Source organism: Hyla sarda, chromosome 2, assembly GCF_029499605.1.
Source record: "Hyla sarda isolate aHylSar1 chromosome 2, aHylSar1.hap1, whole genome shotgun sequence".
Classification (NCBI taxonomy): domain Eukaryota; kingdom Metazoa; phylum Chordata; class Amphibia; order Anura; family Hylidae; genus Hyla; species Hyla sarda.
The window spans coordinates 81,116,899-81,144,139 of NC_079190.1; the positions used below are offsets into that span (position 1 = coordinate 81,116,899).

General features: G+C 43.7%; 2 protein-coding genes across 2 annotated transcripts in view; one reads left to right on the plus strand and one right to left on the minus strand.

Annotated features, from left to right (window-relative positions):
- The window catches only part of CCNT1 (cyclin T1), a 70,744-nt gene extending 69,805 nt beyond the window's left edge, over positions 1-939 (minus strand). The window contains exon 1 of the mRNA XM_056562239.1: positions 820-939. Within this exon, the coding sequence (XP_056418214.1) occupies positions 820-822 (3 nt within the window). The 5' untranslated portion in view covers positions 823-939. The remainder of the gene's footprint in view (positions 1-819) is intronic.
- SPMIP11 (sperm microtubule inner protein 11) lies at positions 736-26,843 on the plus strand. Its single transcript, XM_056562240.1, has 4 exons — positions 736-922; positions 4,262-4,369; positions 22,697-22,841; positions 26,500-26,843. Exons 1-4 carry the CDS (start codon positions 856-858, stop codon positions 26,546-26,548), a joined length of 369 nt encoding a protein of 122 aa, XP_056418215.1. The 5' UTR covers positions 736-855; the 3' UTR covers positions 26,549-26,843.
- The last annotated feature ends 398 nt before the right edge of the window (positions 26,844-27,241 follow it).

Consider the following 27,241-nt stretch of genomic DNA (forward strand, 5'->3'; position numbering starts at 1 on the left):
TGTCTGACTTGAAATGCGATTTCCTGCGATCGCCGACATGGGTGTGGTGTCTCAGAATCCCCCTCGGCGATGTGTCGGGATGCCCGCTGAATGATTTCCCATGAATTCCCACGGGCGTATCCATACGCCCTCAGTCCTTAAGGACTTTAAAACGGAGGCGTATGGATATGCCCGCCGTCCTTAAAAGGTTAAACCTGTATAAGTAGGGTACCATTTTAACCGTATGGACCTACAGAATAATTATAAGGTGTAATTTTTACCAAAATATGCACTGCGTAGAAACGGAAGCCCCCAAAAGTTACAAAATGGCATTTTTTTATTTTGTCGCACAATGATTTTTTTTTCTGTTTCGCTGTGTATTTTTGGGTAAAATGACTGATGTCACTGCAAAGTAGAATTGGTGATGCAAAAAATAAGCCATCATATGTTTTTTTAGGTGGCAAATTGAAAGGGTTATGATTTTTTAAAGGTAAGGAGGAAAAAACGAAAATGCAAAAACTGAAAAACCCTGAGTCCTTAAGGGGCTAAACTGTGACCCTCCAGATGATGAAAAACTACAACTCCCAGCATGCCCGGACAGCCAACGGCTGTTTGAGCATGCTGGGAGTTGTAGTTTTGCAACATCTGGAGGGCCACAGTTTGGAAACCACTGTCTTACAGATTTTGAATTGGATCCCTGAATCTCCTACAGTTGCCCATAAGAGTCAGATGCCCAAAACACACTAATGCCCCCGATATCAGAGAGTCCTGTCAGCCTCAGAACGCGCCGCACTACAGATCTGTCTCCATGGTTACGGTTTGCGCGGCAGCTATGCTCACCATGGTAACCGGCGACGCTTCCGTCTAGGTCCCGGCATGGCTTTCTTCGGAATCACAGGCCTCGGTTATCAGGCTCCTCTCCGGGCCGCTCAGGTCCCTGCAGGTGAGATGGCAGCGGCTGCCTAGAGTATTAGAGACAGATGGAGCGCACTCTATTATTTATATGTTGTTTGTGTAGCTTTTATGTGCTGATGTATCGTTGTACTGTCTCCGGGATCCCACGTGATCACTGACATGTGATTACAGATCTGCTGCATAATCCGCTCAGAGAGCTAGTGCGCTGTCCGGGCCAATGACTGACACATTAAAATCTGGATGCAAAACTGAAAACTGCACTAAAAATACCAAAAATATGTGTTGGTTTTCTGACACTGATTTTAAGCTCTATTGGGGAGATTTAGCGCATTGATTTATAGTAAAATTCTCTTTGTTGCCCATGGCAACCAATCACAGCTCAGCTTTTTCATTTTACCAGAGCAATATGAAAAATTAAAGCTAAGCTGTGATTGGTTGCTACGGGCAACAGAGTCCTACTATATAAATCTCCCCATAACCCCCCCCATTGTGTATATTCACTTGGGCAGAATTCATGTAAGGCTAGGTTCAGACTACGGAATCTCCGGGCGGAAAATTTCTGCCCGGAGATTGCGAGTGCGGCCTGAATCAGTCGGCGCTAGGACCGCGTGGACACTGCAGTCTCCAATAGACTGCAATGTGTTCCGCGAGTATTTCCGCCTGAAGAAAGAGCAACGCCATTCTTCAGGCGGAAATTTCCAAGCGGATTTTCCATTCATAAATTCCGCTTCACAAATTCCGAAGTGTGAATTTGTGAATGGAAACCCATTCACTACACTATGCATTTTAGCAAGCGGAATTTCCCCCTGCAATTTCAAAGCGGAATTGCAGGCGGAAATTCCATAGTCTGAACCTAGCCTAAATGTACCATTAACCCCCTAAGTACTAATTATTGGCCAAATAACACGCTCGAGGTATCAACACCTAAACAACAAATTAACCCATAGGGGTTAAAGAAAAAACCTCTTATAAGCGTGTTGACAGATAATTGATAATACTTAACTTTTATTGTGTGCTTATAAAATATAACATGAGAACATAATGTTTAAAAACACACCTCATACAGTGTCAATATTCCGTAATTAATATCTTATGATCACTACTCACTCAATGCACCTCTAATAATCCCAGCTACCAAAAGGGACGACACTATATTGGCCCTTTATAGAGTATGGGGCGTATTATTGAAAGGCCTCCACTAAACATATATCAGTACAAGGATATTAATATTTATATATATCCTTGGTTGGTATCCAATCCACCACTTGCTACTGCGGTGGTTGGAGACCGATATAGAATCAGGTGAAAACAGTCTCCAGCAATGTGTATCAGTGCTGGCTGGTTGTAGGGATAAGCCAGCGCCGCACCACGCTGTACACTGCGGGTGTGGGCTGGATAGAAGTGCAGAGATCGTGAATTAGTCAATGGTTCATTGTATTCACTGCATGTGATTATATTCACACAATGAGGTGCAAGTTTAAAATGAACTGCTGTCACCCCGACATGTTTCGCCCCTCACAGGGCTTTATCAAGGAGACTGTGAGGGGCGAAACATGTCGGGGTGACAGCAGTTCATTTTAAACATGCACCTCATTGTGTGAATATAATCACATGCAGTGAATACAATGAACCATTGACTAATTCACGATCTCTGCACTTCTATCCAGCCCACACCCGCAGTGTACAGCGTGGTGCGGGGCTGGCTTATCCCTACAACCAGCCAGCACTGATACACATTGCTGGAGACTGTTTTCACCTGATTCTATATCGGTCTCCAACCACCGCAGTAGCAAGTGGTGGATTGGATACCAACCAAGGATATATATATATAAATATTAATATCCTTGTACTGATATATGTTTAGTGGAGGCCTTTCAATAATACGCCCCATACTCTATAAAGGGCCAATATAGTGTCGTCCCTTTTGGTAGCTGGGATTATTAGAGGTGCATTGAGTGAGTAGTGATCATAAGATATTAATTACAGAATATTGACACTGTATGAGGTGTGTTTTTAAACGTTATGTTCTCATGTTATATTTTATAAGCACACAATAAAAGTTAAGTGTCATCAATTATCTGTCAACACGCTTATAAGAGGTTTTTTCTTTAACCCCTATGGGTTAATTTGTTGATTAACCCCCTAAGGACACACCTAATTTTCTGCATCATCTTTTAAGAGCCATAACTCTTTTATTTTTCAATCCACGTGCTTGTTTTTTGTGCAACCGATTGTACACATTTTAATTTACCATAAATGTACAGCACAACCCAAAAAATATTATTTGGGGGGAAACCAATTTTGCAAATTTTGGGTGTTTCGTTTTTACGAAGTGCACTTTAGGGTAAAATGACATGTTAGCTCTATTCTGTGGGTCAACGAGATTAAAACGTTACCCATATTTACATGCTTTCTTACTGTACTGCTTTAAAAAAATGTTTTAAACAAAATAAGTTTGTTTAATATTGGTATATTTTGACCCTTAGAACTTTCTTATTTTTCAGTATATGGGACTGTACGGGGACTGTATGCCCCGTGAGCTGTAGTTTATATTGGTACTATTATTGCACATATGACTTTTTACATACTTTTTATTCCATTTTTTTTCTGGGGTGTAATGTGACCAAAAATCAGCAATTTTGAAATTTGATATTTATGTGTGGTTATATTGGTATATTTATTTTATTTATTATTATTATTAATAATAATAATAATAATAATACTATATCTTTTTATTTTATTTTTTAAAGGGGGTCTTTTAAATTTGTATTAGGGAGGGAGCTAATGTGTGTTTTAATTATTATTATTATTTTTTTTCATGTATACTTTTTAATTTCCCCATAGGGGACTTTTCCATGCAATGTTCAGAAAACCGTAGTAAACTACGGTTTTCAGTCCGGTCACAAAACTGGATACGGAGGAAAAATGAGCCGACCAGTCACTGACTCCAGTTGGCTCATTCAAATGAATGAGATGCGGGCTGGGTCCAACTGGGAAACGGGAGCGCTGGGTTTTGCCCTTTCTCAGTGACCTTATTGAACAATTGTGGTGTGAATGCAGCCTAATGGAAAGGTCTTCAGAAATGTATTGCCAATGACGGCTGCCATTTGTCTAATACGTATTTTTGAAACCCATTAAGGGTACATTCACACATACAGAATCTGCTGCATATTTTCTGCAGCTGATTTTGCTACCCATTGAAGTTAATAGGTAGTAAAATCGGCTGCACAAAATATGCAGCAGATTCTGTACTTGTGAATATATCCTAATGTGGGACATCTTTATGCCTGCACTGTACTAGGCTCGGTCTAGTCTTTTTATTATGTAAATGTTTTTTACAGTTGCTATTATTGATCTGATTTTGTAGGTGAAAATGCACAAAATGGAACCAAACTTCCTCCTCTTGTTCCTTCTTCTCCATATAGTAGTCATGGGAAGTATCATGAAATAGTAAGACGCCACCAGCACCTAAGAAGTAAGTATATTTCAATATAAGAAGACAATATTATAGAATATTTTATAGCTAATTCCTGATACACAATTTACATAATAGTTTACAAATGCGGCAGGCATGGGGACATATATATACACAGTGGAATCTCCCAATAGCGGACACTCACAGGGAATAAAAAAGACTCAAAATTCTTCCTAAATGAGTCTTATGGGACTCTGCCGGGGAATTAAAAACGGTCTGCTATTGGGAGATGTGGTGGCCCAGTACCGGAGTCGCTCTCATGTACCCTTTCTGTCCTGTGTGGCGGACTTTATTTCAGTGTCCCCTGGGTCCACCTCCATGCAATGTACCTTGAGTGGTTAACAGTGTCCTATGTTATTTACTAATTTGCCTTTCTAATGTTCATATGCCTTTAAATGTTGTTACCAAGTCATGTAATCAGGGAAGGTGTCAGTGACCAGGTGACTTGTGGGTGACCTATGGGAGTCCTCCAAATTGCTCCCTTATAAAACCAAGGGAGGAGCTAGCCAGTTCAGTCAAAGCTGAGGAGCAGTACAGCCGAACGCTGTATTTCTGCCCGCCCGGCACTTCTTTTGTGATGCAGGCTGCGCGATTAGCGCATCCTGCATCATTTGCTCTGGCCACCGTTATTGCCACCGCTGCTTTATACAGCGGTGGCTTTTGGGAAGAAGCGCAGCGTAACGTGCCGCACTGTCTGAATACCAGGAGATGGGGCGGGGGAGGCTGCTGGGAACAGACGTGGCCCGTGCTGGCGTGCACGTCTGCTCTTTGCCTTGGCGGCATCTTCGATCATGCGCTGAGTGAGGGGGAAAAAGTGAATGCCAGCCTGGTACACTGGTGCCCTGTCATAGTCTGCTGTTAGCGCTGCCGACCCGCGCACATCCCCTGCCACTGAAGCTACTGAGTGATGCTGATCTCCTGTCAGAAAGGTGAGGGGGGGGGTGAGAATGGGTGAGGGGGGGGGTGAGAATGGGTGAGGGGGGGGGGGTGAGAATGGGTGAGGGGGGGGGGTGAGAATGGGTGAGGGGGGGGGGTGAGAATGGGTGAGGGGGGGGGTGAGAATGGGTGAGGGGGGGGTGAGAATGGGTGAGGGGGGGGGGGGTGAGAATGGGTGGGGGGGGGTGAGAATGGGTGAGGGGGGGGGGTGAGAATGGGTGAGGGGGGGGGTGAGAATGGGTGAGGGGGGGGTGAGAATGGGTGAGGGGGGGGGGGTGAGAATGGGTGAGGGGGGGGGGGTGAGAATGGGTGAGGGGGGGGGGGGTGAGAATGGGTGAGGGGGGGGGGGGTGAGAATGGGTGAGGGGGGGGGGGGTGAGAATGGGTGAGGGGGGGGGGTGAGAATGGGTGAGGGGGGGGGTGAGAATGGGGGGGGGTGAGAATGGGGGGGGGTGAGAATGGGTGAGGGGGGGGGGTGAGAATGGGTGAGGGGGGGGGTGAGAATGGGTGAGGGGGGGGTGAGAATGGGTGAGGGGGGGGGGGGTGAGAATGGGTGAGGGGGGGGGTGAGAATGGGTGAGGGGGGGGGTGAGAATGGGTGAGGGGGGGGGGTGAGAATGGGTGAGGGGGGGGGGGTGAGAATGGGTGAGGGGGGGGGGGTGAGAATGGGTGAGGGGGGGGGTGAGAATGGGTGAGGGGGGGGGTGAGAATGGGTGAGGGGGGGGGGTGAGAATGGGTGAGGGGGGGGGGGTGAGAATGGGTGAGGGGGGGGGTGAGAATGGGTGAGGGGGGGGGGTGAGAATGGGTGAGGGGGGGGGTGAGAATGGGTGAGGGGGGGGGTGAGAATGGGTGAGGGGGGGGGTGAGAATGGGTGAGGGGGGGGGGTGAGAATGGGTGAGGGGGGGGGGTGAGAATGGGTGAGGGGGGGGGGTGAGAATGGGTGAGGGGGGGGGTGAGAATGGGTGAGGGGGGGGGGGTGAGAATGGGTGAGGGGGGGTGAGAATGGGTGAGGGGGGGTGAGAATGGGTGAGGGGGGGGGTGAGAATGGGGGGGGTGAGAATGGGGGGGGTGAGAATGGGTGAGGGGGGGGGGGGTGAGAATGGGTGAGGAGCAGTACAGCCGAACGCTGTATTTCTGCCCGCCCGGCACTTCTTTTGTGATGCAGGCTGCGCGATTAGCGCATCCTGCATCATTTGCTCTGGCCACCGTTATTGCCACCGCTGCTTTATACAGCGGTGGCTTTTGGGAAGAAGCGCAGCGTAACGTGCCGCGCTGTCTGAATACCAGGAGATGGGGCGGGGGAGGCTGCTGGGAACAGACGTGGCCCGTGCTGGCGTGCACGTCTGCTCTTTGCCTTGGCGGCATCTTCGATCATGCGCTGAGTGAGGGGGAAAAAGTGAATGCCAGCCTGGTACACTGGTGCCCTGTCATAGTCTGCTGTTAGCGCTGCCGACCCGCACACATCCCCTTCCACTGAAGCTACTGAGCGATGCTGATCTCCTGTCAGAAAGGAGAGAGGGGGGGTGAGAATGGGTGAGGGGGGGGTAAGAATGGGTGAGGGGGGGGGTGAGAATGGGTGAGGGGGGTGAGAATGGGTGAGGGGTGGGGTGAGAATGGGTGAGGGGTGGGGTGAGGGTGAGGGGGGGGGGTGAGGGTGAGGGGGGGGGGTGAGGGTGAGGGGGGGGGGGGTGAGGGTGAGGGGGGGGGGTGAGAATGGGTGAGGGGGGGGGGTGAGAATGGGTGAGGGGGGGTGAGAATGGGTGAGGGGGGGGGTGAGAATGGGTGAGGGGGGGGGGTGAGAAGGGGCACAGCGGCATCATTTATTGTTTTATGGTACAATAAGTCGGTACAGGGCACAGTGTTTGTCAAAATGATATTTGGGGACATGGGGGAGATTTATCAAAACCAGTGGACAGGCAAAGTTGCCCAGTTGCCCATAGCAACCAAACAGATCGCTTCTTTCATTTTTCACAGGCCTTGTTAAGAATGAAAGAAGCGATCTGATTGGTTGCTATATGTAACTAGGTAACTTTGCCTGTCCACTGGTTTTGATAAATCTTCCCCATAGCATGTGTCCGTAAGATAACAGGGATATAGCGTGTAACAGTAATATAAACAGGGATATAGCGTGTGGCAGTACTATATCAGGGGCATACCGTGGGGTAGAAATATACCTGGGATACAGCATTTGACAGTAATATACCCTGGGATACAGCATTTGACAGTAATATACCTAGAGCATAGCATGTGGCAGCACTATACCAGGGGAATAGCGTGTGGCAATAATATACCAGGGCACAGTGTGAGGCAGTAATATATCCAGGGGCACAGCATGCAGGCAGTATTATATAGAGGGGAATAGCATGTTGCAGTAATATACCAGGGGCACAGCATGTGACAGTAATATATGCAGGGGTATAGTATATGGCAGTATTATATTCAGGGGGTACAGTGTGTGACAGTAATATATTTAGTGGTACAGTGTGTGGTGGTAATATATTTAGTTGTACAGTGTGTGTCAGTATTATATTCAGGGGTACAGCATGTGGCAGTATTTTATTTAGGGGTACAGTGTAGCAGTATTACATTCAAGGGCAGTATTTTATTGTCTGTGGCAGTATTATTTTCATTGGTACAGTATGCGGTAGTATTTTCAGAGATACAGTCTGTGGCAGTATTATTTTCAGGGGTACAGTATGCAGCAGTATAATTTTCAGGGGCACAGTAGGCAGTTGTATTATTTTCAGGGGTACAGTATGCAGCAGTATAATTTTCAGGGGTACAGTAGGCAGCTGTATTTTTATGGGTACAGTATGCAGCAGTATTTTCAGAGATACAGTCTGTGACAGTATTATTTTCAGGGGTTCATTATGCAGCAATATTATTTTCAGGGGTATCGTAGGCAGCGGTTTTATTTTTAGGTATGCAGCAGTATTGTTATTAGAGAGTCTGTGACAATATTATTTTCAGCGGTACAGTATGCAGCAGTATTTTTTTCGAGGGTACAGTAGGCAGTGGTATTTTTAGGGGTACAGTATGCGGCAGTATTATTTTCAGTGGTCTAGTAGGCAGCTGTATTATTTATAAGGGTACATTATGCGGCAGTTTTATTTTTAGCAGTACAGTAGGCAGCTGTATTTATAGGGGTACAGTATGCGGCAGTATTATTTTCAGGGATACAGTAGGCAGTGGTATTATTTTTAGAGGTACAGGATGCGGCAGTATTATTTTCAGGGGTTAGGGGTACAGTATGCGGCAGTATTCAGAAAATACAGGAAACAGTACATTTACATCCTCCAGAGTCATTTTACCTAAATCCTTGATGGCACTGCGGCCAATAGGTGTGAACCAGGCTTTAGCGCTTAGCTCGGACCTTTACCAGTGACAGACCTGGATGAGCGAACCCTCACTAAAAATAGTTGAGTACCCCTGGTGTAGAGGATAACTAGGCCCTGGCGTCACGAAAACAAGGGATTACTGCCATCTGCCCTTCATCACACCCTCACCACAGAGGTGTCCCCTATTGGGAGGTGTCCGTTAATGGAGATTTCACTGTGTGTGTGTGTGTGTGTATATATATATATATATATATATATATATATATATATATATATAGATGCAAATCAAAAAATGTTGCAGTATCTTTTAATACCTTTTTTATTGGACTAACAGAATTTTGTAGAGAAGCTTTCGGGATTCCTCCCTTTATCAAGCAAATCTAAGCTCACAAGTAGAAGACACAGGTTACATCTCACAGATATGCAGGGGTTAAGACAATAGATGTGGAGAATTCACACTAAGATGGGCCATAAATTGTCCTGCTATAGGAATATAGACTAAATAGATAAGGATGAGAAAAAGGGGGAAGGGAGGGGGGAGCAGGGGAGAGACTGGTAATTAAACAGGACAAAGTGAGATACAAAAGAGAATCCAGTACAGTACATCTATTGTCTTAACCCCTGCATATCTGTGAGGTGTAACCTGTGTCTTCTGCTTGTGAGCTTAGATTTGCTTTAGACTTGATAAAGGGAGGAATCCCGAAAGCTTGTCTCTACAAAATTCTGTTAGTCCAATAAAAAAGGTATTACAAGATACTGCACCATTTTTTGATTTGCATCTGCATCACTGGACTAATACGGCTACTCAAAATTACTATATATATATATATATTATATATATATATATTCATGGCCGTAAATGTTGGCACCCCTGACATTTTTCTAGAAAATGAAGTATTTCTCACAGAAAAGGATTGCAGTAACAAAACCAAAAAAGGGAGGAAAAAAAGCAAATTGGACATAATGTCACACCAAACTCCAAAAATGGGCTGGACAGAATTATTGGCACCCCTTCAAAAATTGTGGAAAGATTGTTTCAAGCATGTGATGCTCCTTTAAACTCACCTGGGGCAAGTAACAGGTGTGGGCAATATAAAAATCCCACCTGAAAGCAGATAAAAAGGAGAGAAGTTCACTTAGTCTTTGCATTGTGTGTCTAAGCATGGACAACAGAAAGAGGAGAAGAGAACTGTCTGAGGACTTGAGAACCAAAATTGTGGAAAAATATCAACAATCTAAGGGTTACAAGTCCATCTCCAGAGATCTAGATTAGCCTTTGTCCACAGTGCAAAATGTTATCAAGATGTTTGCAACCCATGGCACTGTAGCTAATCTCCCTGGGCATGGACAGAAGAGAAAAATAGATGAAAGCTGTGCATGCAGGATAGTCCAGATGGTGGATAAGCAGCCCCAAACAAGTTCCAAAGATATTCAAGCTGTCCTGCAGGCTCAGTGTCAGCGTGAACTATCTGTCGACATTTAAATGAAAGAAACGCTATGGCAGGAGACCCAGTAGGACCCCACTGCTGAAACAGAGACATAAAAAAGCAAGACTACATTTTGCCAAAATGAACTTGAGTAAGACAAAATCCTTCTGGGAAAATGTCTTGTGGACAGATGAGACCAAGATAGAACCTTTTGGTAAAGCATATCATTCTACTGTTTACCGAAAATGAAATGAGGCCTACAAAGAAAAGAACACAATACCTACAGTGAAATATGGTGGAGGTTCAATGATGTTTTGGGGTTGTTTTGCTGCCTCTGGCACTGGGTGCCTTGAATGTGTGCAAGGCATCATGAAATCTGAGGATTACCAATGGATTTTGGGTCGCACTGTACAGCCCAGTGTCAGAAAGCTGGGTTGCGTCCGAGATCTTGGGTCTTCCAGTAGGACAATGACCCCAAACATGCGTCAGAAAGCACCCAGAAATGGATGGCAACAAAGCGCTGGAGAGTTCTGAAGTGGCCAGCAATGAGTCCAGATCTAAATCCCATTGAACACCTGCGGAGAGATCTTAAAATTGCTGTTGAGAAAAGGCGCCTTCCAATAAGAGAGACCTGGAGCAGTTGGCAAAGGAAGAGTGGTCCAACATTCCGGCTGAGAGGTGTAAGAAGCTTATTGATGGTTATAGGAAGCGACTGATTTCAGTTATTTTTTCCAAAGGGTGCAACCAAATATTAAGTTAAGGGTGCCAATAATTTTTTCCAGCCCATTTTTGGAGTTTGGTGTGACATACTTACACACAAAGGGAATAAACATGTGTATAGCAAAACATGTTACTGCAATCCTTTTATGTGAGAAATACTTCATTTTTTTGAAAAATTTCAGGGGTGCCAACTGCCAACATTTACAGCCATGACTGTATATATATATATATATATATATATATATATATATATATATATATATACAGCCATGACTGTATACCGTATATATATATATATATATATATATATATATATATATATCATTTACAAATGCAGAATCAACTTGTATGGGGGAAGCCTGACTTTAGCCCAATGTCTGCTGTGAATTGTAACCTAAAGCTGGTTACATAATGTAGCTGATGGCTGTAAGTTCAGGCTATTAGATCCTAGGTCAGGGTGTGACTCCATAGTATGCTAGTGTGAACCCAGCCTTATTGTCATAGGGTGAGAAGGCATATGTGGTTGCCAGATTCCTCTAGTATGGAATGTTAACCTGCGCCAATGTAAATAGTTGGGAGCCGTTGTCGCAGGCACCATTGTCTGTTATTAGTCAATTTTTCTTGATCCAAGGCCACTTTTTAAATAATTTTTTTCTAAGTAATCTTAAAGCTGTCATACTCACATTACCCTGCAGAGGGCATTTACAGCCTTCATTCCTGCAAGATGAGGGAACATGGGGCTGTGTCAGAAGTCACATTCCCTTTACTAACTAAAACAACTGGGATAAGAAGAGGAAAGAAATTAGAAGCTGCGTTCAGTGTCTGCACTGAATTTATCATTAATATTATTATTATTATGTGTTTTATGGTGTCAATTTATTGAAAAATACTGTGAAGGAAAATATAAATGATAGCTACAGATAATATTGTATATTATAGTTGTTATTATAATGCTAAAGGCATACACTGCTCAAAAAATAAAGGGAACACTAAGATAACGCATCCTAGATCTGAATGAAGGAACTAATCGTATGAAATACTTTCGTCTTTACATAGTTGAATGTGCTGATCACAAAATCACACAAAAATTATCAATGGAAATCAAATGTATCAACCCATGGAAGTCTGGATATGGAGTCACACTCAAAATCAAAGTGGAAAACCACACTATAGGCTGATCCAACTTTGATGTTATGTCCTTAAAACAAGTCAAAATGAGGCTCAGTAGTGTGTGTGGCCTCCACGTGCCCCTATGACCTCCCTACAACGCCTGGGCATGCTCCTGATGAGGTGGCAGATGGTCTCCTGAGGGATGTCCTCCCAGACCTGGACTAAAACATCCGCCAACTCCTGGACAATCTGTGGTGCAACGTGGCGTTGGTGGATGGAGCGAGACATGATGTCCCAGATGTGCTCAATCGGATTCAGGTCTGGGGAACGGGCGGGCCAGTCCATAACATCAATGCCTTCCTCTTGCAGGAACTGCTGACACACTCCAGCCACATGAGGTCTAGCATTGTCTTGCATTAGGAAGAACCCAGGGCCAACCGCACCAGATGGTCTCACAAGGGGTCTGAGGATCTCATCTCGGTACCTAATGGCAGTCAGGCTACCACTGACAAGCGTATAGAGGGCTGTGTGGCCCCCCAAAGAAATGCCACCCCACACCATTACTGACCCACCGCCAAACCGATCATGCTGGAGGATGTTGCAGGCAGCAGAACGTTCTCCACGGCGTCTCCAGACTCTGTCACATGCTGTCGTCATGTCTGTCACATGCGCTCAGTGTGAACCTTTTTTCATCTGTGAAGAGCACAGGGCACCAGTGGCAAATTTGCCAATCTTGGTGTTCTCTGGCAAATGCCAAATGTCCTGCACGGTGTTGGGCTGTAAGCAAACCTCCACCTGTGGACGTCGGGCCCTCATACCTCCCTCATGGAGTCTGTTTCTGACTGTTTGAGTGGACACATGCACATTTGTGGCCTGCTGGAGATAATTTTGTAGGGCTCTGGCAGATCTCCTTCTGCTCCTCCTTGAGCAAAGGTGGAAGTAGTGGTCCTGCTGCTGGGTTGTTGCCCTCCTACAGCCTTCTCCATGTCTCCTGGTAGCGTCAACATGTTCTGGATACTACGCTGACAGACACAGCAAACCTTCTTGCCACAGCTCGCATTGATGTGCCATCCTGGATGAGCTGCACTACCTGAGCCACTTGTGTGGGTTGTAGACTCTGTCTCATGCTACCACTAGAGTAAAAGCACCGCCGGCATTAAAAAGTGACCAAAACATCATCCAGGAAGCACATAGGAGCTGAGAAGTGGTCTGTGGTCAACACCTGCAGAACCACTCCTTTATTGGGGGTCTCTTGCTAATTGCCTATAATTTCCACCTGTTGTCTGTTCCATTTGCACAACAGCATGTGAAATTGATTGTCAATCAGTGTTGCTTCCTGAGTGGACAGTGTGATTTCACAGAAGTGTGATTGACTTGGAGTTATATTGTGTTTTTTAAGTGTTCCCTTTATTTTTTTGAGCAGTGTATATTTGAGGGTCTGTGCTTTTTTTTTTTTTTTTTTTTACTTTTAGGCTAGGTTATCATATAGTACACACATTGCCAAAAAAATAAATAAAATAAATAAATAACTTATAAAATAGGAATTGGTAGAGTCAAATAAACGTTATGGGGGAGATTTATCATTATTTGTCTATTGTAGATACAGTTCTACCCCTTTACACTGATTGTCTAATTTACACTCTTGCTCCGGATTTACTAAGGCTGTACACTCTAGGGATCGACCGATATAGTTTTTTTAGGGCCGATACCGATAATCTGTGGCCTTTCAGGCCGATAGCCGATAACTTATACCGATATTCCGGTACAAGTTATCGGCTATGTCTCTTTTTCTCAATGTGTTGTGTTTTTTTATAGTTGAATTTTCAGGCTTGGTAGTGGAAGGCGTCCTGTAGACAGAATCTATTACTGGGCCGGGCTTAGCGTTAGCCCCAAATCAGCTAGCGCTAACCCCCAATTATTACCCCGGTATCCACCGCCACAGTGGTTTTGGGAAGAGCCGGGACCAACAGGCCCGGAGCGTCTAAAATGGCGCTCCTGGCCTAGGCTGTAACAGGCTGGCGTTATTTAGGCTCAGGAGGGCCAGTAACAATGGTCCTTGCTCACCCTCGTGACGTCACGCTGTTGCGGCTTGGTTGGTATCTGGCTGATATAATTTATAGGAAAAAAAACGCATAGGGTTCCCCTTATTTTCATTATCAGCCAGATACCAACCAAGCAGCAACAGCCTGATGTTACCAGGGTGGGCGAGGACCATTGTTACTGGCCCTCCCCAGCCTAAATAATACCAGCCTGTTACTGCCTAGGCCCAGGAGCACCATTTTTGATGCTCCAGACCTGTTGGTACTGGCTCTTCCCGGCACCCCAGTGGCGGTGGGTACCGGGGTAATAATTAGAGGTTAGCATTAGCTGATTTTGGGGCTAACGCTAAGCCCCAGCTTAGTAATGGATTCCGTCTATATGACAGCTTCCACTACTAACCCTGAAAACTCAATTATAAAAAACATGACACATTGAAATTTTTTTTAATTTAAAAACACTCCCCCACAGCCCTCGTTAACCATTTTATTGAATAAAAAAAAACGCTGGTCATCATCGCAGTCCACCGAATCTGACGTAGTCCTCCGCATTCAGAAATCTGAAATGAGAAGAAAAGAAAAACAAGAAATATGGGTTAGTACATTTTTTGCTCTCTCCCCTGGGAAGAGCGCACATAATGCAGCGTGTTCCTAAACAGAGAGCCTCCAATTGTTGCTAGACTACAACTCCCATCATGGGGGGCTGTAGTTAAGCAACAGATGGAGTTTGGGAACACACTGCCAGAAAGGCTCTGTTCCCATTATGCAAAACGCATAATGTGAACAGAGATTTGTCCCTCTGCCCTTGGACTACTACTATTATCATGGTACAGAGTCTGTTGTGGGTTGTTTAACTACAGCCCCCCATGATGGGAGTTGTAGGGGGGGCGGGGCATTGTCAGATGATCGGCAAGGTAATTGCCGATACTGATAACGTCCAAAAACGCGAATATCGGTCGGTAATATCGGCCAAACTGATAATCAGTCGATCCCTAATTATGACAGTGTATATAGAAGCCGACGGGCAGCGCAGTGTAGAGGAATGTACCGCCGGTTTGTATAGTTAATAAATGCGGATCCCAGCAGATCTCCAGAGAATGATCTGCTGCGATCCGCATTTAAATTAAAAAGCCGGCGGTACATGCGTCTACACTGTGCACCCCGCCGGCTTCTATATACAGCTTTCATAATCCCCGCCACCGAACACGGGAGCTCTGATTGGTGAATAGCTATTGACCAATCAGAGCTCCCGGCAGCAGGGATTATGAATTATGACAGTGTATATAGAAGCCAACGGCAGTGCGATGTAGCCGCATGTACCGCCGGCTTTTACAGTTAATAAATGTGGATCGCAGCGCACCCATGATGGGAGTAGTAGTCCAAGGGCAGAGGGGCAGATCACAGCAGATCATTCTCTGGAGATCCGCTGCGATCCGCATTTATTAACTATACAAGCCGGCGGTACATGCGTCTACACTGCGCTGCCCGCAGGCTCCTATACTGTATACAGTTCTTATAATTCATAATCCCTGCCGGAACACGGGAGCTCTGATTGGTGAATAGCTATTGATCAATCAGAGCTCCCATGTCCCGGCGGCGGGGATTATGAATTATGACAGTGTTTATAGTATCGATCGACGGATTATCGGTATGGCCGATATTATCGGCCGATAATCATGATTTTGGGCATAATAATGGGGATAATGCCCCGAACCGCCGCACCGCGACCGCCCCCCCAACCCACCGCATCGCACCCCTCACCATAGTGCTGGGTGGTATACCGGTATGGATTTTTGCCCATACCGCTATACCGGTCGGGCCCCTTCCCCACCCTCCGAGTCAATAAAAAAAATCCATCCATCCTTCCTTCCTGTAGCGTCCGGCACCATTCCGGGTGGAGGGTGCACCGGTACGGGCTGTCCTTCTCCTGGGGTCCTCTTCTCCACTCAGGGCAGGCTCCGGCCTAGTACGCTGCATAGACGCCGCTGCGCCGTGACGTCAGGTGCGTCGCTGCGCACGGGTGTCACTGCGCAGCGGCGTCTATGCTGCGCTACTAGGCCAGAGCCTGCCCAGAGTGGAGAAGATGACCCCTGGAGAAGAAGGACAGCCCGGACCGGTTCACCCTCCACCCGGAATGCCGCCGGACACTACAGGAAGGATGGATGGATGGCCCGGACCACCCTGACAGGTAGGGGAGAGAAGCGGGTGGTGGTGGCGGCGGCGGCGGCCTATGGCACCGCAAAAGCGACTGCAGTGCATTGATTTAAAGCGCCCGCTTTAAATCAATGACCTGCAGCGGTGTCGAGGGGGGATAAATAGCCGATAACTTATACCGGAATATCGGTATAAGTTATCGGCTATCGGTCCTAACCTCCACCGATTATCGGTATCGGCCCTAAAAAAACGATATCGGTCGATCCCTAGTTTATAGGAGCCGGCGGCAGCGCAGTGTAGCCGCATATACTCCGGCTTTTACAGTTAATAATAAATGCGGATCACAGCGGGTCTCTGCAGAATGACCCGGTGCGATCTGCACCTCAGCCCCTGGACTACAACTCCCATCATGGGCAGAGTCTGTCCATGATGGGAGTAGCAGTCCTTACTGTGCCAAAATAGACACTTTGGTACGGGTCCTCCGAGGTGGTGTATATTTGCGCAAGAAAATGCTGTTTGCAAATTTTTTTTGCGCGGAAAAAAAACCGCACTTAGTAAATTCGATTCTACAGTACAAAATCCTCTACAGTAAACCTAACCGTAGACAAGGCGAAGAAGAATTCTATCAAAAAAGACACAAAACAGCTCTATATACAATGATAAACCTATGTGTGTGAATGGAATGATAATATATATAAAGGATTATAATATTAGGGCAAAAGGATACGTTTAATTGGAAAAACGACAATAGAAAGGAAGCTCTAATACCCTGTTGGACCACCTTTAGTCTGAGTACATGTTGAGATACAATTGGGCATGAGGTATACAGGTTCCGTATGACATCCTGTGGCACCTTTGCCTGTAGAGGTTGCAGCTTGGTCTGTAGATCTTGCACCAACTTTCCCTTTGCCAAGTGGCTGATAATTGTCCGGCCATAGACAGGGGCATATAATAAAAGGAGCTACCTGTGTCTGGATGGTGGGCAAGGAAACTGTGGGAGCTGATTCTGCATGTCGGATGATCAAACAATCTTCTTTACTGGTGGGATTTCTGGGCATCTGGAGCCTGATCCTGTGAATGTGCCTCAATAAACCTTTAGACGCTTTGATCAATGCTGATCATGGCATCTAAACTAGAAAGTGACTGATGCCGGTTAGATCAGTGGTTCCCCATGCAATTGCTGGGGTGTAATGGGTTAAGAATGATTGCCAGAGTCCCCCTGTTCCTCTTACTGTCTGATTAGTCATCTGATAAAATCTGCTTAGTCAGACTGAACTTCATTTGTAAAAAAAATAAAAATAAAATACCGTATTTATCGGCGTATAACACGCACTTTTTAGGCTAAAATTTTTAGCCTAAAGTCTGTGTGCGTGTTATACGCCGATACACCCCAGGAAAGGCAGGGGGAGAGAGGCCGTCGCTGCCCGCTTCTCTCCCCCTGCCTTTCCTGGGGTCTAGAGCGCTGCTGTCGGCCCTTCTCTCCCCCTGGCTATCGGCGCCGCTGCCCGTTCTGTCCCCCTGACTATCGGTGCCGGCGCCCCATTGCCAGCGCTGATAGACAGGGGGAGAGAAGCGGCGCCGACAGCCAGGGGGAGAGAAGGGGCAGCGATAGTCAGGGGGACAGAACGGGCAGCGGCGCCGGTAACCAGGGGGAGAGAAGGGCCGGCAGCAGCGCTCTAGACCCCAGGAAAGGCAGGGGTAGAGAAGCGGGCAGCGACGGCCTCTCTCCCCCGCCTTTCCTGGGGATGTATCGGGGTATACACGTGCACACACGCACCCTCATTTTACCATGGATATTTGGGTAAAAAACTTTTTTTTACCCAAATATCCTTGGTAAAATGAGGGTGCGTGTTATAGGCCGGTGCGTGGTATACCCCGATAAATACGGTATGTCTCAGCTAGTAAATAAATATATGTGTGTGTTATAGGTTAACTTATTTGATTTACCTTTCTAATATACTTCTTAAAATTTTGTAACTTTGTGTAAAATTAACCCGTAAAAGTTTGGCCACCAGGAGTCCTCCTTATGGTCCTCCTACTTGCAGATTGTCCCCTGGCAGAGACAAAAGTCAGGAAATGCAGGTGGGACCAAAGCTCAGCCCAGTGTATGAAGCTGAATATTTCAGCTCCCTTTCTGTTTGATCTGAGCTAGACTGTAGGTTCATAATGCCTTCAGTGCGTAGTGCTGAATATTGTGCTGAATACTGCAGCTCCCTTTGGAAGAATCTGGGTAGAGCTGATCACACATTTTACTGTAGAGAATTGAGGAGGGTGTGTGCGACCTCAGCCAATAACAGCCGATCACACACTAAACTGCTCTCCGCTGTATGTTCAGAGCAGCATAGCAGGGTAAGGGCATAAGTTCTCCCAACAGGGCTTCAGATCATGTCACACCTGCTGGGGAATACCCCTTCTCAGTCTGTGGAGCTCACTGAGACTGAGCAGAAGATACAGAACAATATCAAGGTAGAAAACAAAAAAATAAGATGCTTTATCATCAGTTATAAAGCATTTGCGTGGGGCGGGGCATTATCGGATAATCGGCAAGTTGTTAATTGCCGATACCGATAACGTCCAAAATCGTGAATATCGGCCAAACCGATAATCGGTCGATCCCTACTAAAAATCTCTCCTTTCCCTATTTGTGTCAATTTCCTTGGTGTATAGTACAACCTATTAGTTATAAAAAATTGTGTTACTCTATGCACCCCATTCCTTATAATTTTTTTCCCCATTCTACACATATTAACCAACCTTCTATACCGACAATTCCCATATCATAATCCCAACCTTTTAAGCTATAGTGCAATTCTTTTGAATTTTCTAACTTCCTTAATTCTCTATATACCTTATAGATAGCTCCCTTTGTGTTAATACATTTATTATTGGTGCTTCCCTTACTTCAAACTTTTCTTTTTCATGTGTTGTATGAACCACATGCATCTTGTAAATATCTATAATTTAGATTTTTTTGGTACATTAAATTCTTCACATACCCTCTGAAATTATTTACGTTCACCCTCATGAAACATATGTGTTACTAATCTTATACCATACTTATCCCAAAACCTTTCACTCTCACACTTTTCTATTTCTCTATAGTTCTTATTACCAAATAATGGTGTGAATTTTAGTGTTCCTCTGATTGATGCTTTTTGTTTTATTTTTTTCCAAACTTTTTGTGCTAAATAGATTAGGGAAGAACCCTCTCTACCCTGCATACATATCCCTGTCTCCAAATATTACCAAATATCTTCACAACCTAAATAATTTTTTACTACTTTTCCTAAATAGTCCTCTTTCTTCCACTTATTCAGAAAGACTAACTGTGATGCGTATAAATACATTCTAAGGTCCGGAACCGACAATCCTCTATAATTTTCTTCTCTCATCATATCTTCTAACTTAATCCTGGGTCTTCTCCCACTCCATACCAAATCTCTTACGACCGCAACATTCTTCTTAAAAAACCTCTCTCCAAGCCATATTGGACTGTTTGAAAGGACAAACAACACTTGGGGCAAAACTGTCATCTTGACTAAACTTATTCTATCCGCCATACTCAGAGGAAGCACACACCAGATCTTAAACTTAATCTCTTGCAACAATGGTTTCAAATTTAAATCTACGTATCTACCCACATCTTTCGCAATTTGGGTCCCTAAGTACATAAAGGAGTACGGATCTCCCAATATCTTTATATTTGGGTGGGTAACTCCATTATCTAAGGACATCAAGACAGTTTTGTCACAATTTATTTGTAGACCTGATACCCGGCCAAACTCCTCTATCACCTCAACCATCCTATCTAAACTTTCCCCTATATTGGCCAGATATACAAGAATATCATCCGCGAACAACCTTGTCCTCTCCCCCTGACATTAAAAACCGTGCAACTCCTTCATATTCCTGATTTTCCTGATCCTCACCAAGGGCTCTATATACAGGGAAAAGATGTGGGGGGAGAGAGAGGACACCCCTGTCTCGCCCCTCTGGTCAACATGAAACACTCTATATCGAAATCATTAACCAAAACCGAAGCCCTAGGTTGTTTGTTACAATATCTTCATCCATGTTAAAAAAAATTCCTACCCCAAACCCCTCCAAAACCTTCCACAGGTAGAGCCACTCCACTCTGTCAAACGCTTTAACGGCGTCAAGTGACAAAATGGAGTGGCCCCGTTCCTTCCTGTGGATTGGCAAAAAAAAACCTTACATTGTTGTAGAGTAACCTCTTCTAAACCCACACTGGTCATCTGCTATCATTTTTGGGATTATCTTTGCCAATCTATTAGCCAACACTTTTGTCCTAATTTTGTTATCTGTATTAAATGAAATCGCTCTATATGATCCTGGTTCAGACTCTTTCCCTGGTTTTAAAATAAGTGTAATATAAGCGTAATCACCGCCTCCTCCATTGTTTGAGGCATACAACCATTCCTAAAGATTTCCTTAAAAAGTTCTACCAATCTAGGGATCAATATATTACCAAACATTTTGTATGTTTCAAAGAACAAACCATCTGGGCCTGCTGCTTTTGACCTAGTGGCTTCTTTTACTACTTTCCTTACCTCCTCCTTAATTTCCAACGACAACTCCTCAGCCACCTCCTCTGGCAATTTTGGCAGATCACATCCTTCCACATATCCCTCTATTTAATTAATTTCCTTCTCTATCTGTGTTGTATAAAGAGTTTTATAAAACTGGAAAAAAAACACTGATCTAATTTCTTAGTCTTCTTTCCTTAGCCTTCCCTGTGAATCTCTAATAACTTCAATTACTGGTTTTACATTTTTGTCTTCTATCATTCTAGACAAAAATTACCCTGATCTACCCCCTTCAAAATATTTTTACTGGTAGCCTTTATCCATACTCCTCTTTACTTTTCCTTCTAAATACTTTCTATACCTGGAAGTCTCCTCCTCCCATTTTAATTTATCTTCTTGATTTTTAGTCTGGGTGTATCCTATCTCTGCTTTTTCCACTTTTTTCCTATATTCTCCTTCTTCTTAGACTTCCTTCTAAATCTGGACATTTTCTCAAAAAACAAACCCCTCATAAAAGCCTTTGCAGCATCCCAGAGCACATTAGCCGATGCTGTACCTTGAATAATTTCCCAAAATTATTGAATTTTGCCAATAACTTCTATATCTTGTCCCCATTTTCCAACCAAAATGGGCTTAGTCTTATCCTAGTTTGTACTTTTTTGCAATCCCCTTTTAACTTAATAGACATCGGCGAGTGGTCTGAAATACTTCTAGGCTCGAAATTCACAGATTTGTTATTGAGGTTGTACCTAGAACCAGATCTGTTCTGGATAACGTCTGTTTAGTTTTATTGAAGCAGGAAAATACGCAACCATCAGGATTTCTCTCTCTCCATATATCACTCAACCCTATTTCTTTCACAAATTATTTTAATAATGACGTTCTCAATTTCCCTTGTATTTCTCAAAATCGCATCCTATCGATTTCTTCCTGTAATACCTCATTATAATCTCCCATCGCCAAAACTGGAACATACTCTTCTATTGAACTAAACCTGCACAATTTTTGCAGGACCCATAGTGAAAAGGGTGGAGGGATATACAGGAAGGCCCATACCATTTTTCCCCCTTATATTTTACTAACATAAATGCATATCTTCCATACTTATCCACCTTATAATGTAAGATTCCTAACTGTATTTTTGCATGTACCAATACACTCACTCCCATTGAGTATTCCGAATATGTTGAATGTAAAGATTTAATACACCATTTTCGTTGCCACACCTGAACCTTTGATTTAGTCAAGTGGGTTTCTATTAGACAGATTACCCCCGGTAGATGTCTTGATATAACTTTGAAAATTATTGCCCTTTTTACCCGATCTTCCAACTCTCATATGTTCCAAACTAAGATATTAACCATTCAAAAAGGCAAAAGAAAAAACTATTTTTTAAAAATTATTTTAAGAAACATAAAATAAACAAAGCATACAACAATGCTCCAGGGAGCTCCACAAGAATGCCCGATGTACACAGGGTATAAGTCCACAATAATCACAGATGAATATACAGGGATACAAACGATGCAGCAGATAGTGAGATAGTGAGTCCATGTGGAAAACAAAGCCATCAATCAGGCATCAGGTCAAAGACAAAGCCCCTGGGGCAGAATGGCCCAATGACACAACCACTAACATACATCATGCATACACCCCAGTACACCGTCCTTTCCACCACTGACATGCTATAGGCTCCTCCGTTTATTGAGGAGAACCCACACGCTCCGAAGGGACCACCAACTCCCTCAAAATCAACCAGGGCATCCAGACTTTATCAGACTTCTTGGGGCACCTATGACTAATAACATACCTATTAACCGGATTAAACCAGCAAGACAGGAGGAGGGGGAAGTATCCTTCCAGGCCATAATCGCAACCTTATGGGCACAAAACAAAATGAATCGGATAAGAATCAGTCTATGAAAGGTCTGTGTCTTTATAAGACAGAAATTCACATCCCCAACATTATCATGTTGTATGAGAGAGGAAAGGTTTTTTGTTTTGGCTTACATCCTTGCTAGTTGGTTTTACTTTTTAAGAAAACAAAATTTTTTGTTTTAGCTCCTAAACAAACCCAGAAAATGCCTCTAACCACAGCCCAACAGTATGGCTGGTGGCTGCCGCAAGACATCAAGGAGAAGCCTGAAAATGTTTATCCTTGGATACAGAGCACCCGATACCCCATGATTAACAGTCCTATGACAAGGTAAGTCACGGTTTGTCCTGTCCAAAGCCAGACAAGGAGATATATGTATATATATGAAATAGCTAGATATTCTGAATGCCAGGTGTAACAAAGGCAGCTGTTCCAGTGTCAGTGTTATCTGTAGCAACAGGTACACCAAGAAATGTCACCAGTCACTTCAACATGGTCCTGCTTCATCTTCCGACCATGCAGCTTTCCTAAAACTCCTTAAATGGTTCAATGACTTAAAGTTATTCTGCTGAGGCATACATTCCCTAAACGTATGGTACCCTACATTATTTTAGATTAGTGGTGGACAACCCAATATTTATGAAGGCCCTAAGCCTGCAGATTGGTGTAGCAAAGTCAAAAAAAATTTTAACAAGCCCTTGGTTTGTACATAAATGTTTTTGCTCTAATACACCAGCTGTGTCATTTTTAACCTGTTCTTGAATTTTGATATTTCGGCTTATGTTTTCTTCTTCTCCACCTTCAAAGACCCATAACATTTTTATCTTTCCGACAAGGCCAAATTTGGATATTAAAATTTTTTTTTTTTACTGTGAAAATAAATTAAAAACTGTCATGTTTTGATGCCTATAATATTGTGGAGCTGTGTAAAGCTTAAGTTTTTGTGCTGTGGTCTGTAGTTTTTATCTAAACAACTTTTGTATTGATCTAACTTTTTGATCACTTTTTATTTCAATTTTTCTGGGATGTGATGTAAACAAAAAGCTGAAACTTTTGTGTTGCCATTGTTGGATCAGGAATGTCATCCTTTTATAGTTCAGACAATTATGCACACGGCAATACAATTTATGTTTATATATACGGTATTTATTATTTTCTTTAAATTTTTTGGGGGAATATGGGAAAAGGGGAGTTATTTGTTTTTTTTTTTCGAATATATATATCTTTTTTTTACACTTTTTTTTTTTTTTTTAGTCCCCATAGGCAACATTTATGAGCAATCATAGGATTGCTTAAAATGAATAAAGGGGTACTCCTCCCATAGACATCCCGCAATCTCTTCTGTGGTACCGCAGTTATCTGGTGCACGGAGCAAATTTTGCTGCGTGCCTGAGGTCTAGTAATGTGGTGTGATGTCACGGCCACGCCCCATCGTGACGTCACTGCCACTCCACTCTCTTTTTTATATTTTTTATTTTTTATTGTAAATAGTATTTATTGAACATTTTCAAATAATACAACAATGGGTGGACGACAAGTCCAAACCTTGAACATAAAAAAACATACAATAGCATTCACATCATATAAATGCAATAGCTAATTCGGTCTTTCAATATACAATCAATATCGTGTGCTTAAACAGTCCAATATACTGCCCGACTGTCATCAAGAAACTAAACTGAGTAACTCAGTATTATAATATAGCTCTAGTGAGTGGGGTTATGTCAGAGAATGCAGGAGGTCATTTAACTATAGGGATGTGATGGTCCTGTTAAGAACTATCAATGCAATGTGTTGATAAGGACCACTGCCTCCATCTAGCGGCAAATTTAGGCATTTTATTCGCCCCTCTGGCTATGATTTTTTCATACACTAATAGCATAAGGCACCGTAGAAGGCAAGCCAGGGGAAAGGACTTATGGCAAAGATGCTTTGTAACAGAAATAGGGCACAAAAGGTCGTATGTATTTTATGCAGTAAGGTATCTGCGTTAGGAAGAGTCAGAGATTTCCAGTTACTTACTATCACAATCTTAGCCAATATACATATTATACAGAACAATTCCTGAGAATCCCTCGGCAAACCATCTAGATTGAGAAAAAGCAGGATTGATTGGGGAGACCAGGGAATATGTCTACCAAAAAGGTCTTGTAGAAGTCGTTTGCAAGTACACCAAAAGGGCTGTATTAAAGGGCAGGACCATAAAATGTGGGTCAGCGAGCCCCTGGAACCGCAATCCCTCCAGCAACGATCAGAGGCTTCTGGGTACATTACACATAATCTGCCACTCCACTCTCAATGTAAGTCTATGGAACAGGGCATGGCGGTCCTTCCATAGACTTACATTGAGATGGAGTGGCAGTGATGTCACGATGGACGTGGCCGTGATGTTATGAGCTTCCGAGGCCGCAGCCGGCATTCTAAATGAATGCCGGGTGCTGCAGGGAGATCGCAGGGGGATAAGATTTCTAGAGGAGGAGTACCCCTTTAATGCAATTGCATTGATCTATATGAAATTGGTGCGCTGCTGGTGCAGTCTGCTATAGGCAAACTCTGATCAGCAGATCAGGCACTGAAGGTACCGAAGCCTTGGGCCATATTATGCCTTTAATAGATGTAAAATCTAACATATTTCATGTATGATAGGTCTTTCTACTGTGAAGAAAAGCAGCTGTTCATGATAAATATGTAGCAACAAAGTCTAATGTGTGTACAGTTGCTTTGTTACAGTGGATTTGCCAGGCCCTGCCTCTAATAAGCAACTTCAATGCAATTCTCCACATCCACGCAGGCATTGTGCTGGTTAATGTCTCTTGCCTCATTATCGGCTGTCCACTCCATTTCAGCTCTACCACTGATCTGACGCCCAGAATGCTAAATTATTCATTCCTAGTGAACTATATTCATGCATTATAAAACAACTCTGTGGGTTATTGCCATGTGTGAGGACCAGTGAATATGACTCAAATGCAGTGGTCTCCACCAATAAGGCTTAGCTAAAAGCCAGTAAATGTATAGCACCCAAATTAGAAGGCCAGAGTGAAAAGATTGTATTAAAGAATGCAGTGTATTAGTGATATCTCACCATGTAAATTCTCTCCCTGTAGTGTGGTGCGCCATCTCCCTTCGAGGGCTCTGCTTGTTTGCCATATTAGATTTCAGGAAACAGGGTGACATTATTCATGAATAACTAGACAGATTTCTCCAGGAGTCTGGCAAAGTGGAGAGACAGAGATGCAAGTAGTATGATTGGTTAGTGTAGGAAAGCCATTTTCATATACCCTAAAAGGCCATGTTCTCTCATATGTTTTTTTTTAACATGGATTTCACATAGCATAGTTCAGATTTGCAAATAAAATACATGTCACAGCTTTGAAACTAAGGCTTTGTTCACATGTCGAAATTCCGCACGGAGATTCCGCAGCAGCAGAGTCCCATTTAAATCTAGTGGATTCTGCTGTGCTATGCATACGGCAGAATTTCCGTGCCAGAAATTCAGATTCTGCAGAATGAATGGACATGTCCATTCTTTCTGCGAACTCCACACGGAAATGCATTGCCGTCTATGGAGATGGCACATTTCCGAGTGGTCTTAGCCCAGGTAAAAAGAACACAATTTTGGCCTTCGTTGAGTATATGGGACTTTATAGGCCCATTCTAGGTATGCATTGGGAACTATTCCAGGGCCTGTGTTAAGCATAGCCGGTCTAACACTACTTAAATAGCGAAGCCTTACATTTCTGTGGTGGATTCTACAATGTTTCTTCATAAATATTTGTCCTTAGGGAATCAATAGTCAATAGAAAAGGATTCCCTGTTTAGGATCCTTATCTCTTGACAAGAAGAGCTATAAAGAGCATTTGATTTGACCGCTGAGGCCAATAACCAAATTCAACTTCCTGGCCAAATAATAATATACTGTATTCTCTTGTTTGCTGTACATGAATGTATTTAATGCATTTTACTCCTCTCCTTTTTCTTTCTGCAGATTTGTGGATGAAATGGCAGTAACTAATAAAGAATTCCACTTGTTCTGAGCGCCTCCATGATGTATGGTTAAGCATAGTACCCAATTTCTTCGGTCATATGCCTAGAGTGCCAACTGATGTCAATGGATTTCACATGTTGCTAAATGTTTTTTAGTGTTCACTTATTGAGTAGATATCAAATATATTTCTTCTCTGGTGTACTTGTAAGGCGATATTCCTACATTTGTGTCTGTGTAATGTTTGTGACCCGTGGACATAAATGCACTGATAAAAACGCATGCATTTATGAGCAGCAGCTGGCACATGGGTTTTCAACAGTCTTTCTTGCCATAAATAATCTGATTATGTCCGGCAATCATAATAACATTGCAAAGGTTTATATTTCAGATCTCTGCTTACAGGCGCTTTTACTTGCTGTGCTAGCAGGCACGGTTAAGACATGCAATTTTGAGCTGCAGCAGGACCTGAATTTGCTAGTGGCCATGAGCAGCTCATAATGATCAGTGAGTCACATATGCTAGTGGCCATGAATAGCCTTTCTATTCACTGATCATTCCAGGCTGCACCTAGACTTGCCACTGTTTTCAATTGGGTAGTCCATGTCCCACTGTGACTTACAACCCTATTCACAGCCGTGGATGCTAGCCTTAAAAACACAAAAGTCAAAGGTCAGTTAAGTTGGCACTGTCATTTAGAAAAAACTTTTTATATAATGTAGATAAAATGCTGTCTTGTTATTAT

Coding starts and splice junctions, on each gene's coding strand:
- SPMIP11 (XM_056562240.1), top strand. CDS start 856: ATGGCTTTCTTCGGAATCACAGGCCTCGGTTATCAGGCTCCTCTCCGG. Junction 4,370..22,696: donor ACGCCACCAGCACCTAAGAA/GTAAGTATATTT, acceptor TTTTTGTTTTAG/CTCCTAAACAAACCCAGAAA. Junction 22,842..26,499: donor ATTAACAGTCCTATGACAAG/GTAAGTCACGGT, acceptor TTCTTTCTGCAG/ATTTGTGGATGAAATGGCAG.